At 38.5% G+C, this 16,786-nt stretch overlaps 1 protein-coding gene across 1 annotated transcript in view; it reads left to right on the forward strand.

Moving 5' to 3' along the window:
- LOC110402667 (vitellogenin-1) overlaps positions 1,562-16,786 on the forward strand; it is a 44,683-nt gene continuing 29,458 nt past the window's right edge. Inside the window, exons 1-11 of the mRNA XM_021405025.1 lie at positions 1,562-1,601; positions 1,854-1,874; positions 2,090-2,241; positions 4,703-4,954; positions 7,149-7,310; positions 8,009-8,160; positions 10,863-11,013; positions 11,109-11,266; positions 11,380-11,545; positions 12,640-12,762; positions 16,059-16,277. Coding sequence (XP_021260700.1) covers positions 1,562-1,601; positions 1,854-1,874; positions 2,090-2,241; positions 4,703-4,954; positions 7,149-7,310; positions 8,009-8,160; positions 10,863-11,013; positions 11,109-11,266; positions 11,380-11,545; positions 12,640-12,762; positions 16,059-16,277 — 1,596 coding nt within the window. The remainder of the gene's footprint in view (positions 1,602-1,853; positions 1,875-2,089; positions 2,242-4,702; positions 4,955-7,148; positions 7,311-8,008; positions 8,161-10,862; positions 11,014-11,108; positions 11,267-11,379; positions 11,546-12,639; positions 12,763-16,058; positions 16,278-16,786) is intronic.

Here is a 16,786-nt window from a genome sequence, read left to right on the forward strand (position 1 = left end):
GTCTACCATATATTTTTCAATATTTTATTAGACACACATTCCTTTCCACAGAAGATCTGACTACTCATCCAGACAGATGCACATATCTCCCCTCGTGGAAGAGAGCTACTGCACAGAAACTGTCAGAATTTCTGGAGGCCTGGGCAGCAAAGGCCCCAGGTGAGGCAGCCCTTGTTCCACTGATGGCTGCTCCCCACTGTGCCCACCAGCAGGGCCTGGCCAACCGGGGACCCAGTGCAGCCCTGTCACCTCCCACCACAGACCCAGCTCAGGTGTGCTGGCACTGCAATAATCAACTGCATCATTCCTCAGTCAGGTGGCATCAATCCAAGTAAATGAAGTAATTCAGTAAAGAGACTGTTGGATGGAGCCCATGGTAAATGTATTCTCAGGCCTTGATGGTGGAAGCTTCGGGACCCACGCTCAGATTTCACCCTTCCCCTCCCTGATGCATAGCAGCAGCTGAGAAAGCCTTGCTCTCCTCCTGGAGGATAGAGTTCAGCTGCCTGGCAATGTGCATTACTGGCACGGATGTTATACCTTTCACAGCCTCAAGGAAATACCAGATACACATTCCTGAGCTATCCTTCCTGCCCCTTCAATAACCCCTTGCACCCAGGTGGGTTTTATGTGATATTTAATTTACCATTTGACCAAAAGACAAGCTTAATTCTAAATAAATGTTAAACACTTAAAAGAAATATGTATAACTGAGGTCAGGGAGTGAAGTTGCTCATGAATTAGTTTTGCTAAGGATTGGTCTAAATGTTAGAAGTGGGAAATTCTGGGTACATTTTCCCCAGAGTCTCAGCAGCAAAAGGCTCCTGAGAAGTCACTGAGAGGAACGTGAGGTTCTCACCTCTCTGAGATCCTTCCAGAACTGTAACTGCTGTTTTACTGCATTATTTTCATAAATGCGGAAATTAATTTCTCTCCTGTTGTTATAGCACAAACTTCAACTAGTAGCCAGAAACTAATGTGGAGGTCACGCTTCCCAGGTCTGGGCAGGAAGAAACGCGTGCAAAGAGAACACTGGAGGAAACCATGGAAAGGTGTTTTCATGTTCCATGACTCTGAGGTTAGGGCTGTCTCAATCTTAAGTATATAAAATCAACTACAAATTCTTCTCTAAAAGCAGAGTTACAATGTGACAAAGCAATGAGCATCTTCAAAACTGTGATTGTTAGCAAGTCTACATTATCAGGATAACAAAGATAAAACTGGAGAAAAGCTAAATTACTTGAGTTATTAAGGGACTATTATTACTGAACTTCATTTTTTAATTATAGTTTTACGGTATGGCTATGTGTAGAGAAACTGGAAAAAAAGTAGAAAGCAAGATATTTTAAAAACAAGATTTCTATTTCACATGAGAAGTTGAAATCATGAGGTGATTTCAAGTTGCCAGCATTCATGCCCTCAGAAATGTTTATTTTTTGATTGATCAATACCCATTCTAAGATGCACTTATTTGTCAAACCAACATGCCAAAAGGGACATGTGATAGTACATGCCTATATAAAAGGAAACTCAGCATGTTCAATTCTACTTTATCCCCACCATGAGGGGCTTAATATTAGCCCTGGTGTTAACCCTGGTGGGTAAGTAACTTATCTGTTTTAATGAACTTAATATAATAGTTCTAGGAAAGTGTTTCAGAATCTAGGTATAATTTGCTTACAAAAGTTGTTTGGAAAAAGATACTTATGGGTATATGTTGAATTACAAGTAAAGTTAATTGGAAAGACTTATGCCGTATGTACAAGATGAGATACAGCCTTTTATACTAAAATACATTTGGGATTATTTTTGCTTTGTCATTTCATTGCTTATTTTTCTTCCTTCTCTTCCAGGGAGCCAGCATCTTAATTACCGTAAGTAATTTTCCTATCAGCCACTATAATTATAATGAGTGAAATTCAAAATAGAATCTGAAAAGTATATCAATGTTTAATACAATTTTACAACAGCTAATTTTCTTTGGGTGCAATACAAAAATGAACAAATTCATTATTTTTGTTCTACATATTCTAACACAGGTACTTTAGTATGTTCTCTATAATGTTTTATTGGAACCATTTATTTGCAGAACCTGATTTTGGTGAAAATAAGGTTTATATATACAGTCATGAAAGCATACTTCTCAGTGGACTTCCAGAGAAAGGACTTGCAAGAGCTGGACTAAGGATAAGAAGTAAAGTGGAAATTAGTTGTATTGGACCCAAACTTTGTCTTATTAGGGTAAGAAAATTTATTCAAATTGAAAGGTAAAATTCTCTTGATACCAGTTTGTTGGGGGCTTTTTTGAGCTTTTGGGAAGTAATTAAGTTTCATCATATGTTGTGCTTACTCAGGCAGAATGTAACTAACACTACTGTTTTTTTTATTCAGTGCTCTAAATCCTATTTGCACTTTGCTAGGTAATTCTCAGCTCAAGCCAACCTTGGGCTTGAAGGATTTCTTCTGCTTTGTGGCCAGGGAGACAGTGGAATGTAATTTGAAATGCACAATAATTTGTTATTGGATCAATCCAATTGTTCCAAACTGTACAACCTAGGATTATTTAATCAACTGATTTTGTAACCAGCAAACGAAAGGCAATAGAACATATGTCAGTAGCTGGATGTGATTCAATATTTAGCATGATTAATGTAATCTGGTGGCTTCTTTTTCTGCAGAGTCCCAGATGACATCCTTTGTCATCCTCAATTGTATATTTTTATTGCATGCTGAGTAATTACTAAGAGTTCTGATAATGTGAAAAATGTTTTTGTCTTTAACAGAAGACTATATGAGTTTCTAATGAATATATTGAAAAGCACCCCTCAATTGCTTTACATAAACTCTACTTAGTCTTCTGTGCATGTGGAAGAAAAATGATCTTTTTAAAAGCTTTTATTTGGCAAATTGAAAAACTACAGATTAAAAAGACTGGTGAATGTCTGATAAATGCCTGTAAATTCTGTAGCCTTTCAGCCCGCACTAGCCTTCTGGGACTAGGTATTTTTATAAGTTCAAATTATAATAGAGCTAGACAGGACACATTGTTTTTCTATGACCTTTGCAAATGTCTGGATTTTTTTGCAAAAAACAAGGAAATAAAAGTCTCATATCTGTAGTGATGAATAGAAGACTTCCTTGGCACAGTGGGGACAGAATTTTCATCTTCTCCCCCTGTCCTCCATCATGCCTGTTGAAATGATTCTCAGTATGCTAAGGTGAGTCTTCTCCAAAAATTGACTCCTGCTCCCTAAAACCTTCCAACAGTGTTTCATCTGCCCTAGTAAACTTGTGAAAATTTGTTTTAAATCTAAATACTTTTGAGGAAGAAAAAGAAGAGAAAATTTTAAAAAAAGTCACAAGATTTTGGGGCAAGTTCTAAGTGAAAGGTAACAATACATTTTATTCCCTTCTGCTCCCAGAGAAGTTTATTTTGCTGCTGTTATATTTAAATTAGACAGTTAGGAGGGACAGTCTAGGGAATTAATCTTTCATCTGTAGCCTACCAGTTCTCATTCAGCCCAAGTAAAAAGCCGTGGTCCCTGGTCCCAGCTGACAACTTTTTCATCACAAACGCACAGGTAAGAATTGCCAGCTGTGTTCAAAACCGAGCAGGCAGCATAAGGCCTGCTTGGGCCCTGAGGGCTGGGGAAAACTACTTTGCACTGACCCTGTAGAGCAGTCCCAAATCTGCCCGAATGCAATATGCCAGAAGCATGTCCAAGAGGCAACATGAGGGATTTGCTCCATAACAGCCTCCTCTGTAAGCTTCAGTTACTGGAGCTGGCAGTGATCTCCACTAACAATAACAAAAATAAATATGAAAGTGCAGTCTCCAGTGATTTACTGTATGAAGATTTTGTTTGTGTGGCTTTTTGAGAAATTAATCCATGGCTTGCATCACATTGCCTGCCTAAGGTGTCAGAGAAAAGTCTCTTTAAATTGTCAAAATATATAGGAGGGAAGGGTCCTCTGAGAAACTAAGCTAAACATGCCCTGTTCCCATGGGGTAGAAATCTTTTGAGTTATGCACAGTTTAGCACAACCTTCTGCTTGCTTGGATGTGCCGCAGGTTGAGGCTAGAGCGTGAAGTTTGGAGCAGGGCTGGGCCCAGTGCTTGAGCCTTCACCTCTGCCATGCCGCTGCAAAACATGTAAGGAAGGACAATTTTTGTAATCTGTACTCCGCAGCTCTAACTAATTATGACCACCTGGCTGGCCCAGCAGCCATGTTGTTATTAGTTTCTGACTGCTGTCTGTGCTCTGTGACCCCAGCGAGGGAGATGACAGAGTTCACAACAGGAGTTAATGACGCTTTATGCAACATTAACGTTTTCCTGCAATTTCCTGCAGATCTTCCGTACTACTTTTGAGGAGCAACCTGCTTCATGCAGCTCTTCTCTGGCTTATTTCTTCATAAAAGTTGACCTTTAGCAATATGGATTATCTTTGAAAAAAGCAGAGTGTCATGACTGTGGAAATATAATGGTCATTTTCATTACTCTCTTCTATATACTTTTTAATATGGAAATATGTATGTATCAGCTATGCTAAATGACAACACAAAGTTTTCCCTTTGTAGAGACTTTATGTTATTTAAAAGTATATTTTTGAAGCAAGTAAAACTCAAGCTGATTACATGGATTGGAAAAAAAAAAAACTGAAAATTTTTAAAAGAAACTGTATTTTCCCTTTTGTTCTAGATTCACTCAATTGAAGCAGCGGAGTACAATGGCATCTGGCCTACAAGCTCATTCACTCGATCACTCAAACTGACTCAGGCACTAACCGGACAACTTAGTAATCCCATCAAGTTTGAGTATAGCAATGGCCACGTTGGAAACCTTATGGCTCCTGATTCTGTCTCGGATGATGGTCTGAACATCTACAGAGGGATTCTCAATATGCTGGAGCTCAGTATGAAGAAGATGCAGCATTCATACAGTTTACAGGAGGTGAGCATTTTGTCTTGGCCATTGTGGACGCTATATAAATAGTTAAAACTTCAGATTCTTCTATTTCATTTGCTAAATTCATCTATGGTATGAACTTCTATAAGAAGAAATATCTAAGCTTGGGTAATCAGCATTAGATTATTCTTATGGAACAATATTTGATGGAGCTGTAGCTAAACGGGACAAAAGATCAGTTTTTTTTATCTGTTTGATCAAAGTAAATGCATTTGCAGTATTAGAATCTTATAAAAGCTGGCTTGTGATTCCAGAAGTGCATTACTGTGAAAGCTGAAGCATACATAAAATTTGAATACAGTATTAAAATGGGTTTAAACATACAACGCAAGATTCAAGCTAAAATAACAGCTATTCGACTTTTTAACCAACCGTATATACTTTAATCTCTTCTAGCTCCTCTATTAGGAGGAAAACAGTATTTGTGCTATGATATTACTATAATAGCTTTGACAGCTTCTGTTGGTACTCTTTTGGAATTTCCACCCTTTTTCAGGTTTTTATATCTTAGTCAAGATAAATCATCCAATAATACTCTTCACTATAGAAATTGAAATGTGTTTAGTTTTTTTAAAACTATGTTTACATTGATTAGACCACATTTGATGCAGAGATGAGAAAAAAGCTTGAAATTATTATTCTTTCATGTTATTTTTATTGAAAATGCAGACCAGAATAACTAATTTTTAAAAAAAAATTCGTCTTTATATGAATAGAGATTTTTTTCTGGAAAATGAGGTACATGACTTAATATCTTCACACTGCTTGTTGCACATTAAAAAATGAGTCATGGTGTTGCATATTTCGCAGTGCTATTTTCCCATATCTAGTTCTATATCTATATTATTTTTAATTTGGGTAGCAATATGTCCTGAACAATATATGTGACTTCACCTCCTAAAATAGTTTCCAAATTTTCTTTGCTTTTCTCAGACAGCAACTGATTAATGAGCATTGGCACTCTCACTTGCCAATCTCAAGTCACTCTGTAAAGGAAGATAAACATTATTAGTCTCAAAATATAAGTTGTAGACTGGGTTAAAGGACTAGACTGGGCTAGTCTACTTCACGGCCTACAGTGTGTAGGGCAAGGGTACCTCTGCTGCAAACTGCACAGCCCTAGAAGTCCTGTAATGCACGAGTCTTAACTCATCCCACCAAAGTCTATGGGCTGCACTTTCTTGTTTAAAGTTATATCTCTCTCTACTTCAGCTTGCAGTCTACAGAGGATTTCCATACTTGTATTTGCAGAGCACAAGCCTTTTGGAAAGCTTGACTGTGTTGTCTTATTCCTAGCCTTTACCAAAGCTGCTTTTTTTTTTTTTCTTTTTTTTTTCCCAAGGGTGTTGTTAAATTAAAGATAGAGTGGGTATGTCTTGCCTTGCAACTGGCACATGACCATTTTGCTGTTCTGACATAGCCCAGAGCTGCTCTCTGGAGTCACTAAGCTATCAATAACAATAAAAAAATCATGAAAATAACCCTTCCTCCTAAAATGCAATCAAATATTTCTCTCTCCAAAACCCCTGCACTGACTGAGGTGATTTAAGAGCTCTTATAAATATATATGCTTGAAATATTATTGAAAGTGTGAACTAAAACTGCAAACTCAAGGAAATCTACAATCAAAACTCTGCTACCCTGAAATTCTTTTTAATTCTTGCTGTTCATATTGTGATGGATGATCTGATATTCCAAGGCCTGCTCCACAGGCATTTATAAACTGTCTATAAAAGCAAATTTTAAGGGAAGAATGTCATCTCTATCTTTAAAATACTTTGCTGTTGAGATTTTTATTCTGAATGATCACATTATTTTGGCACTTTTTATTAATATTCCTCAAATCATATTTCATAATCAACAGCTCTAACTGGAAATTGCTACCTATCTTTTCTGAGGCTCCAGATTTCATCTCAGGGAAACTCTCATGTGTTTTAGTTCTCTCAGGGAGGCTCTGATTTGGCTTACTGGAAGCATGTACATATAAAAAAAAAAAAAAAAAAGAAATGAAATTACAAGTCATCCCAATTTTTCTTCTGGAACGTACTATGAATAAAATATAATAAAATTTCCATCAGGAATTTTGAAAATACAGAATTAATCAAGAGAGTCTGTGTGAAGAACTGATGGAACTTTGTGGAGGGATAAACTTCTCTGATCACATTCTTATTTCTGACAGGCTGGGATTGGAGGTATTTGTAACACAACATATGCAATTCAAGAAAATAAGAAAGCAAACCTAGTCTATGTGACCAAATCCAAGGACCTGAACAGCTGTGAAGAGAAAGTCCAAGTGGTCACAGGTTCAGCATACACTCAGCCCTGCCGGACCTGCCAGCAGGTAACTTAGAACGGTATTTTATTTACATATTTTATGTTTTTATACGGAGAGGAATTTGAGATCCACATTATTTCTTGCTAATACCTAGATTGAGAGAAGATATCAGATCAGATCTGTTCTATCTAGTTACTGACATTTTTTTTCAGTATGAAAATGAAATCCACAGAGCAACAGAGGTCTGTGCTACAGACTGTTGTGTACTATAGGCATAACTCTACTAAGTTCAGATGGCTGGCTTGGAAACCATTAATTATCATCATGAGTTAATTTACCTCTTCTGTTAGCAAAAAAAAAAAAAAAATGCTAAGCATGATGTGCAGTTTCTACTATTCAAGATAGGTACTTCTGCATCTTATTATAATTCTCTCTTTGATGTAAGAAATTGTGTAGCTTTTTCCGCTGCTCTGCTCAGAAAATGTGTTGAATTCCCAAGGGAATAAACAATGACTTAGATTTGGGAAAGGAAAGAAAACAGCTAACTTCTTAGTGGTAAAAGTGAAGGATCTGGGCAGCGTGCCTGACCTCTCCTATAGAAGTGTACAGGCACTGAGTTGTTTCCGACCAAAACAGTGCTGGAAAATAAGTGGGTTGAAGTGGGTGATGATGTAATAGCTTCTAGGCGTAGAATTTAGAAGGTAGATGACTTTCTATGTCCTTTATTGTTGTGTTTGTTTTGGTTTGTTTTTTTTGTTATAAAGAGAAACAAGAATTCCCGGGCAACTGCTACTTATAATTACAAAATTAAATACGCTCGTAATGAAGCTGTAATCACACAAGTTGATGTTGAGGAAATCCACCAGTTTGCACCTTTCCATGAGATAACAGGAGGAAATGCTATGGTAGAAGCAAGGTACTGTACATATGCCTTTAATTCAACAGCTAACTCAGCATCTCAGTAATCTGGTCAAACTCCATAATTGAAATAAATCCTTTACTTCCGTGGCCTATTGTTTGCCAAAATTTAGTTACATAAAACCCCAAACAGTTCATAAAAACAACCTTCATTCTTTGTTGTAAATCTGAAACATGCACATCACTATCTAAATTTTGTTAGCTAAACTTGGTAGGGTTTGACTATTTTATTTCTCAGGGATATTTGATTTATGTCATAAAAGCCAAAACAAATGTAATTCCATCTGAAAAACTGTGAACTAATATATTTGCAGTAAAATACTTTGAAAGACAGTTACTCACTGAAACAGAGTTCCCTAGAAAATAATAATGCACTAAGAGACCCTGGAGACTAGTTTACAAGAAAGCTAGATAGGACTTCGAATTCTGAAATACTTCCTAAGTACTGCGGCAGCTTGCAAATCTTCCATCAAAACTATTTCTTGATAGGAAATAGTATTTTATTGCAAAAAGATTGAGAACATGAAGTGTAATGTGTATTTGCTTTTCTGCAGCAAATTTTGCATAGTTTTTGAACAAGTTTGGCACGAAGTGTGAAAGAACATTGTTCTCTAAAATTGAAACTTCTGCTAATTTTTAGCTCAAGCCCCCAGATTTTAGGTGTTTGATTTTTTTTTCTCTCTTCCTCAAAATCATCTACTGAAAATGTGTTTGTTTGTTTGTTTTACCTGCTTTAGTGAGGGACTGTGGTAGACGGGTGCTCCATTGAAGAGAGGTTTTTTGCACAAAGATCAGATGTACATGTGTTACACTTCAATCCCTGCTGTAATCTTGCATTGTTCTGTTAGTTTCTTTGACAGTCTACTGAGATGGTATAAAGTCTTGGAAACTGCAGATTAGAAATTTCATGTCAGTAAATCACCAATTAATTTAATATGATAAACATTTTCAGTTTGGTTAACCCCCCCAAAAAACAAACAACAGTAAATGTAAGAGCAACTTTACCATCTCATTCAATCAAGGTGAAGATAGGTACAGCTGTAGTACTTTTATGGAGTTACAGGCTGCTGTAAATGATTGTTAATTTGGAACAAATGGACGTTTGATTTAAGATCACTCTCTGCAAGCCTGCATATACTGTCATCCTATTCTTCAGGAATAGAACCCCTAGAAAGGGTAGTACCTTTACTCTTCCACATTTTCTCTGGCTTTCTTGCATTGCCCACCAGAAAGGGCCAAATATAAGGTAGCTGGGAAGATATTGATACATCACACAGGTTTTCAGAAGTTAATTTTGCAATGCACTCTGTGTGAAATAAATAAACAGATAAATAAATAGTCTAGCATCAAGGACTTACAACACTTGGAGCTGATTTTTCAGTCCTGTTCTGCATAAGACTCTTCAGCATCATTTTAAGCCCACTTTTAGTGTTCGCTTGCTCTTCCCTTCAGTGTCTAACATTTTCACATCTAGTCTACAAAGATACATCTCTTCCCAAAACAATGAAGATGGAGACATAACAGATTCATCTAGTTTTTGAGGGGAGAGTTAATTCTGTCAGTGTGCCCGATTTTATACTTTCTAATTCAAATACCCATTTAACAATATTGTAAGAAATTACAAGAGAGAAAAAAATCTTTGCTGATTCTGTAGTGATTTCTATTCAAATTCTAGAGACTTGTCTGCAAGGTGGTTCTCTGATATTTTCTGCAGTAGTTCTCTAATCCATATGGAACGAGTGGATAGAAATGATAGAAAAGATAATTGTAGAGATTCTAAAATAAACAAGCCAATTTTCTAGAGATTTTGAAATGTTACATAGTACAACAATATTGCTTCTGGTATGTTTTCAGTTGTTAAATACAAATGCCTAACATCATTATTGTGTCCTAAATGACCTATTTTAAACATAATTGGTGTGATAGGACACATGTATTTAGCTGAAAATTCAGCACAGATAGGAAATGTTTACAAAGACATTCTCTTTGGAATTATTCTTAACAAAGGAAAAAGTTATGCTACTCTGAAAAATTTCCAAAAACCTGAGTACTTTTCTAAAAAGTAATCCTGAATGCATCTGGCTCTCTTTGAGTGGGAAATCCAATTAGAAACTTCATGAGAACCTTTGTCTTATGCGGTCCCCAGGGCATTCAACTTTCCAGGCAAAGTGGAGAGTGAATTGGAAGAGTGCAAGTAAAAAGACTAATATTTCTTCTTGTATCTAACTATTTTCAATTTGTTTTGAAGATTCTAGGAGGCACAGACGTGTGAAAACTTTTATAAACTTCTTAAAAGGTTTAAATTAAGTTATAATTTCTGAAAATGTTTCTCATCAGTTATTTTTCCCTAATCCTCGATGTACTCCTTAAGTCTCAACACACAATTCCTATGATCTTGTTCAGGCCGCAGCTTCTCACCTCCCAGATTTTCTTTAAATTCTCAGGACGTGTTATTCCCAAAGGAAGGCAAAGGCTGGTTCTGATCAGAGCCCTGTTGAGTAAATGCACACCTTCTCAGAGAAATTTTGAGCACTGTGTCCTAATACATCAGCTTGTAAATAACTTTACCCCTCAATAATAAAACCCTTCTGGAAAAAAAAATTCAGCTGTGTAGCAGTGCAGAGAGGCAGAAACAGTGTGCTCTTTAGGGTTGGTACTCTACATCTTCTGAGGTTATCTCTCTGGTTTCCTCCATTTCAGGCAGAAACTTGCATTGATTGATGTGCAAAAGCAAGTGGCAGAAGTTCCACCAAAAGAATTCCAGAAACGTGGATCACTTCAGTACCAGTTTGGCAGTGAATTGCTTCAGCTTCCTGTCCACTTATTCAAAATAAAAGATGTGGAAAGCCAGGTAAAGTTTAGCCACTGGGTAGAATTTTAGCTGGAGGTTAGAGTCAGTGAATGTGGGAAACAATGTTAGTTTAATGCATTTGAATCTTCCCACAGATAGAGGAAAGCCTGCAAGACTTAGTAGAGACCACATATGAACAGCTTCCCAGTGATGCACCGGCAAAAGCCCTCAAGCTTATGCACCTTTTCCGTGCTGCAAGTGAGGAGAATTATGAGTTGATGTGGAAAAAGTTCTCAAGTCGACCAGCATACAGGTACAAAGAATACAAGTGGTGATTCTTCTGCTGATAAACTTTGTTGGAAGCCATCTGGAATGATCGTGTTCAAATGTAAATCTGGAAAATGGTCCTTGCCTTTCCCACTCCAGGCGCTACATTTTGGATTTACTTCCTGCAGCAGCCAATCACCGTTCACTGAGGTTCTTGAGGCTTAAAATGGAAAGGCAAGAGCTCACCAACTGGGAAGTGGCTCAGATCGTGCTTGTGGCTCTCCACTCAAGCTCACCAACTCAAGCCGTGATGGAAGAAGCTACAGTAGGATTCTTTAAACACTCTCAAATCACACTTCACTGATTTTAGCATCTTCTATGTTTATTCCTTTGAGAAGAATGCAAGGGCTTTGAAAATATAAAGGTTTTATACCTTCTAGTGAGGTTGAAAGGAGTTTATTTCCTGAGTGTCTTGGGGGAAGGAGAATGCAAATCAAAAGAGCAAAAATTAATCCAGAATAAAACAGGAAAGAATGAGTAAAATAACACCCAGTGACAGAGATTATTGTTGCAAACTGGTTTCTAGTCTTCCTTTGTCCAAATGTATTCTGTAGCTACGTCAGATTGGATCTTTCACTGAGTGTTTACAAAGACTAAGGAGTAAGAAATACATATTTGTTATAACTGTGGATTTGTCCTGATTGACCTAGAAGGATGGATATCAATCACAGCAGATCTATGGAAATCAAGGGAATTCTGCCAATACAGAGCCCACGTCAGAGAAGTTTAATCATTTTTACAATTCTTCCCTCTTCTGCCATGTCTAATTCTGTCCTCAAATGCAGGAATTTATTTCTGCCTAACCTAGGTAAAGACCATGAATCTCAGAGTAGAGTTTTGCCTGCTGTAAAAGCCATGACATCCTGGGTATTGCTGTGTGGCAATGCTATGGTTTTTGCTCATAGAAGTAGTATGTTGTTACCTCCTGCCATCTCCTTGGTTTGTATGAAATATTCCTGTTAGCCCAAACTACTAAGCTCCATCCGCAGTTGATCACAAGGTTTTGTACATATAGATGAGGCATACATGGATACATCTATGAAGAACTTTTCTTTTTAATAATGTGTGCCCAACTAACAATCCACCCATTTCATAACTGACTGATTTTCTCCCTTTGGATTATAGTCCATACCAATTTTATATTTGAAACACTGTACAAGCAACGTATCTGCCTTTTGGATGTGACTTGGAGTTACTTTACAATTGTATTGTCAAATATAACAATATTCACTAACTGACTATAAATCCATCAATATAAAAATCTAAAAAACCCTGGTATTCTCTTGCATTTGGCAGAAACAGTTTCTAATGCTGTTGCTCTTCACTAATGGTAGTAACAAACAATTAATTTCTCCCCAGCTCATCGTGAAAAAACATTGTCCACGCTCAAGTAGTGTACTCGGAAAGGTTTGCCATCTCAGCTATGCATCACTGTGTCACAAACAGTGCTCTTCTTCAGACTCCTGCTCTGAATGTCTCCAGGTAACCAGATTCTTATGTATCATTTAAAAGAAAAATTAAGCCTTGAGTACTTTCTTCGTTATTCAGAAATCTGTATTTCACTTCACTGCAGTGTTTCCTTGGGGGAAAAGAACCCCAGTTGGTTAAATACAGCATTTTTTATCTTTAGATTAACACACGAAAGAGAGTGAGAAGAAGGAGCATATAATTCATGGTGCTTTCTGAGTATCTCTGCTTTATTGCTGACTGTTAATGAAGTCCCATAGTGCCGCTCTGAAATACTGCTAAATATAGACACTTAACAGATATATAAACTAAATGACACAAAAGCCCAGGGTTTTGCCCAAAGCTGTGTAGCCCAGACATTTTTCAGCCAGAAGCAGAGCCTAGTCATCCATGTAGAGTGTAAGGTTTTAATAACAGGAATATCATTCCTGTTCTGCATTCCTTTTAATCAGCATACCTGAAAACAATTCAAATAGACAATAAATACCATTTCCTCATTCTAGAGCTGTATGTCATGGATTACAGAGGTTGTCCACCTGGCCAGGGAGAGGACTGACAAGTCCTCCACTCTCGGTGCAAGCAGGGCGTTCCCAAAATATTGTGTGTCTGCCATGAATTTTTCCTGTAGTACACAGGCATGGCTGATGTTCCTACATGCGTACCCTGTGTTATGGTTGCCACCAATACTCTTGAGCTAATAAAATCTCAGAAACCTTGAGCCAGGAAATGGAAATTCTTTCCCAAGGTGAATGATTGTGTAGGCTTATTCAACACATTTCAAAATTTCATTCAATTAGTAATATCAAATGCACTGTTTCTGCACCATCAGTGAATCTCAAATGTGATATTTTTAAAGCACAGGAACCACATTTAAAATGTTCTACAACATCTTGTGTTTCTTTCCTAGAGGTGTTTTTTTGTGGGGTTTGGGTTTTTTTGTGTGGTTTTTTTGTTGTTGTTGTTGTTGTTTTTTTGCATTGCATTGCAAAGGATTTCTGCTAGGATATACTTTCCTGAAGAACATCAGAATATTTTCCTGAAGAATCAGAATATTCAGACAACTTTACCTTGTACATGCAAGTGAGATCCAGTTGTTTACGAGGAAGGCTGTAAAATGACCAGAGGATCCCAGCCATTAATGCACGCTAAAAGGTTGTTGATGGTGACCAAGGATCAGAATAAGGCTGTGGTACTTAATGCCTTCTTTGCCTCAGTCTTTAGTAGTAAGACTAATTGCGCCCTGGGCACACAGCCCCTTGAGCTGGCGGATGGGGATGGGGAACAGAATAGGCCATGCACAATCCACGATGAGATGGTTTTGGACCTGCTCCGAAAGCTGGACGCTCACAAGTCCATGGGGCCAGATGGATTACACCCTAGAGTGCTGAGGGAGTTGGCGGATGTGGTTGCCAGGCCGCTCTCCATCATCTTTCAACAGTCCTGGCTAACAGGGAATGTCCTGGTTGACTGGAGACTAGCAAATGTGACTCCTATCTTCAAGGAGGGCCAGAAAGATGATCCTGGTAGCTATAGACCTATCAGTCTCACCTCGGTGCCAGGAAAGGTTATGGAACAGATAATCTCAGGAGACACCGTGGATCAGTTAAAGGTCAACCAGGGGATCAGGACCAGTCAGCATGGGTTTGTGAATGGTAGATCCTGTTTGACAAACCTGATTTCCTTCTATGACAAGGTGACCCGCTTAGTGGATGAAGGTAAGGCTGTCGATGTGGTCTACCTGGACTTCAGTAAGGCCTTTGACACTGTCCCCCACAGCATCCTTGTGGAGAAGCTGGCTGCCCATGGTTTCGATGGGCATACACTCTGCTGGGTGAAACACTGGCTGAATGGCCGGGCCCGGAGAGTTGTGGTCAATGGAGTTAAATCCAGCTGGCGGCCAGTCACGAGCGGTGTCCCCCAGGGCTCGGTGCTGGGGCCTCTTCTATTCAACATCTTTACCAATGATCTTGATGAGGGGATTGAGTGCACCTTCAGTAAGTTTGCAGACGACATCAAGTTGGGAGGGCATGTTGATCTGCCAGAGGGTAGAAAGGCACTACAGAGGGACCTGGATAGACTGCATCGATGGGCCACGGTAAACCGTATGAGTTTCAATAGGGCCAAGTTAGGGGTCCTGCACTTTGGTCACAAGAACTCCATGCAACCCTACAGGCTTGGGGAGGAGTGGCTGGAAAGCTGCCTGACGGAAAGGAACCTTGGTGTGCTGATGGACAATCGGCTGAATATGAGCCAGCAGTGTGCCCAGGTGGCCAAGAAGGCCAATGGCATCCTGGCTTGGATCAGGAATGGTGTGGTGAGCAGGACTAGGGAAGTAATCTTGCCCCTGTACTCAGCATTGGTGAGGCCCTACCTTGAGTACTGTGTTCAGTTTTGGGCACCTCAGTACAGAAGGGACATGGAGGTGCTGGAGCAGGTCCAAAGAAGGGCAACAAGGCTTGTGAAGGTCTTGGAGAATATGCCCTACGAGGAGCGACTAAAGGAACTGGGGCTGTTTAGTCAGGGGAAGAGGAGGCTGAGGGGAGACTTTATTGCTCTCTTCAAATACCTGAAAGGTGATTGCAGTGAGAGCGGGGCTGGACTCTTCTCACTGGTGACAGGACAAGGGGAAATGGCCTCAAGTTGCGCCAGGGGAGGCTTAGGTTGGATATCAGGAAAAACTTCTTTACAGAAAGGGTTGTTAAGCACTGTAACAGGCTCCCCAGGGAGGTGCTTCAGTCACCATCCCTGAATGTGTTTAAAAACCGTTTGGATGTGGTGCTCGGGGATATGATTTAGTGATGGGTTGTTAGAGTTAGGGTAGTATGGTTAGGTTGCGGTTGAACTTGATGATCTTGAAGATCCTTTCCAACCTGAGCAATTCTATGATTCTAGAGCTATGTTGAAGGATGTCACCACTGCCATATCTTCAGGAATCTTCTTTAAAGATCTGAAGGATTAAACTGTATCTACGTTTTTGCATCTATCCTCAAGCAATAGGCAGAGATATTCAAACAACATTCAACTCACTCTGAAAGGAAGTAGGAATTATGTCCTCGCCATTAATTTTTTCTTTAAAAATGTTACTCAATAACTTTAAGGCACAGTGATAAAGAAGCAGTTTGTAGCAACTTTCTTGGCTATACTTCCACGAATAAAATGTTCAATTCATAAGAAAAAAAAGAATTTGGGGAAAAAAATGAAAATAAGCATATTGAAAAAACTGAAATTATCAAAGTCAAACTTCAAACATGCTCACGGTTGGAGTATAAATAGGAGCTGGAATTGGACCCAACAGATGTGGTTTTTTTCAGCTACTCCATGGCTTTGCTGGAGAGGCATTGAGCAAATCTAACACAGAAGAAATTTTGCTGGCCTTGAAAACCCTTGGAAATGTAGGCCATCCAGCCAGTATGAAGCACATCAAGAAATTTTTGCCTGGCTATGCAGCTGGTGCCTCAGATCTGCCCCTCAAGGTCCATACTACTGCTGTGATGGCCCTGAAAAACATAGGCATGAGAGACCCAAAAATGGTAAGAAAACAAAGCTGTTTCCTTTGCACCTATAATAAGTCAATACATGCAGCTAATCGATGACAGAGGAAGAGAACAGTGGTTTGTTTTTTTTTCCAAATATAGTTGTAATATATTTTTGCACATTTGTTTAAATCTTTCATCATTCCTGAGCTGTCATATTTTATTCCTTTTGACATTAACCTCTAGTGTTTCAGAAAGCAGCAGAAATCTTATTAAAAGGATTCATTATCCTGTTTTTGAAGACAAATCAGTATTTCTATTGCAAACCTTTATTTTCCAAGGACATTAGACAAAAAGCTAAATTACTGACCAAAATGTGTTTAGTGCTACTTCAATTTTGGTATGTGAGAGAACCACAAAACAAGGTTTTCAGAGAATTGACACTTAATACTGAGTGTCACATCTAATCGTAATTCAAGACCAGGTCTTATTGTAAATAGATACTAGAGGTTTGCATCCTAATTACAAATTTACAGACATTGCGTGGGTTTAAGTCATAAACAGAA

The sequence above is a fragment of the Numida meleagris genome, chromosome 7 (genome assembly GCF_002078875.1).
Source record: "Numida meleagris isolate 19003 breed g44 Domestic line chromosome 7, NumMel1.0, whole genome shotgun sequence".
In the NCBI taxonomy this organism is placed as follows: domain Eukaryota; kingdom Metazoa; phylum Chordata; class Aves; order Galliformes; family Numididae; genus Numida; species Numida meleagris.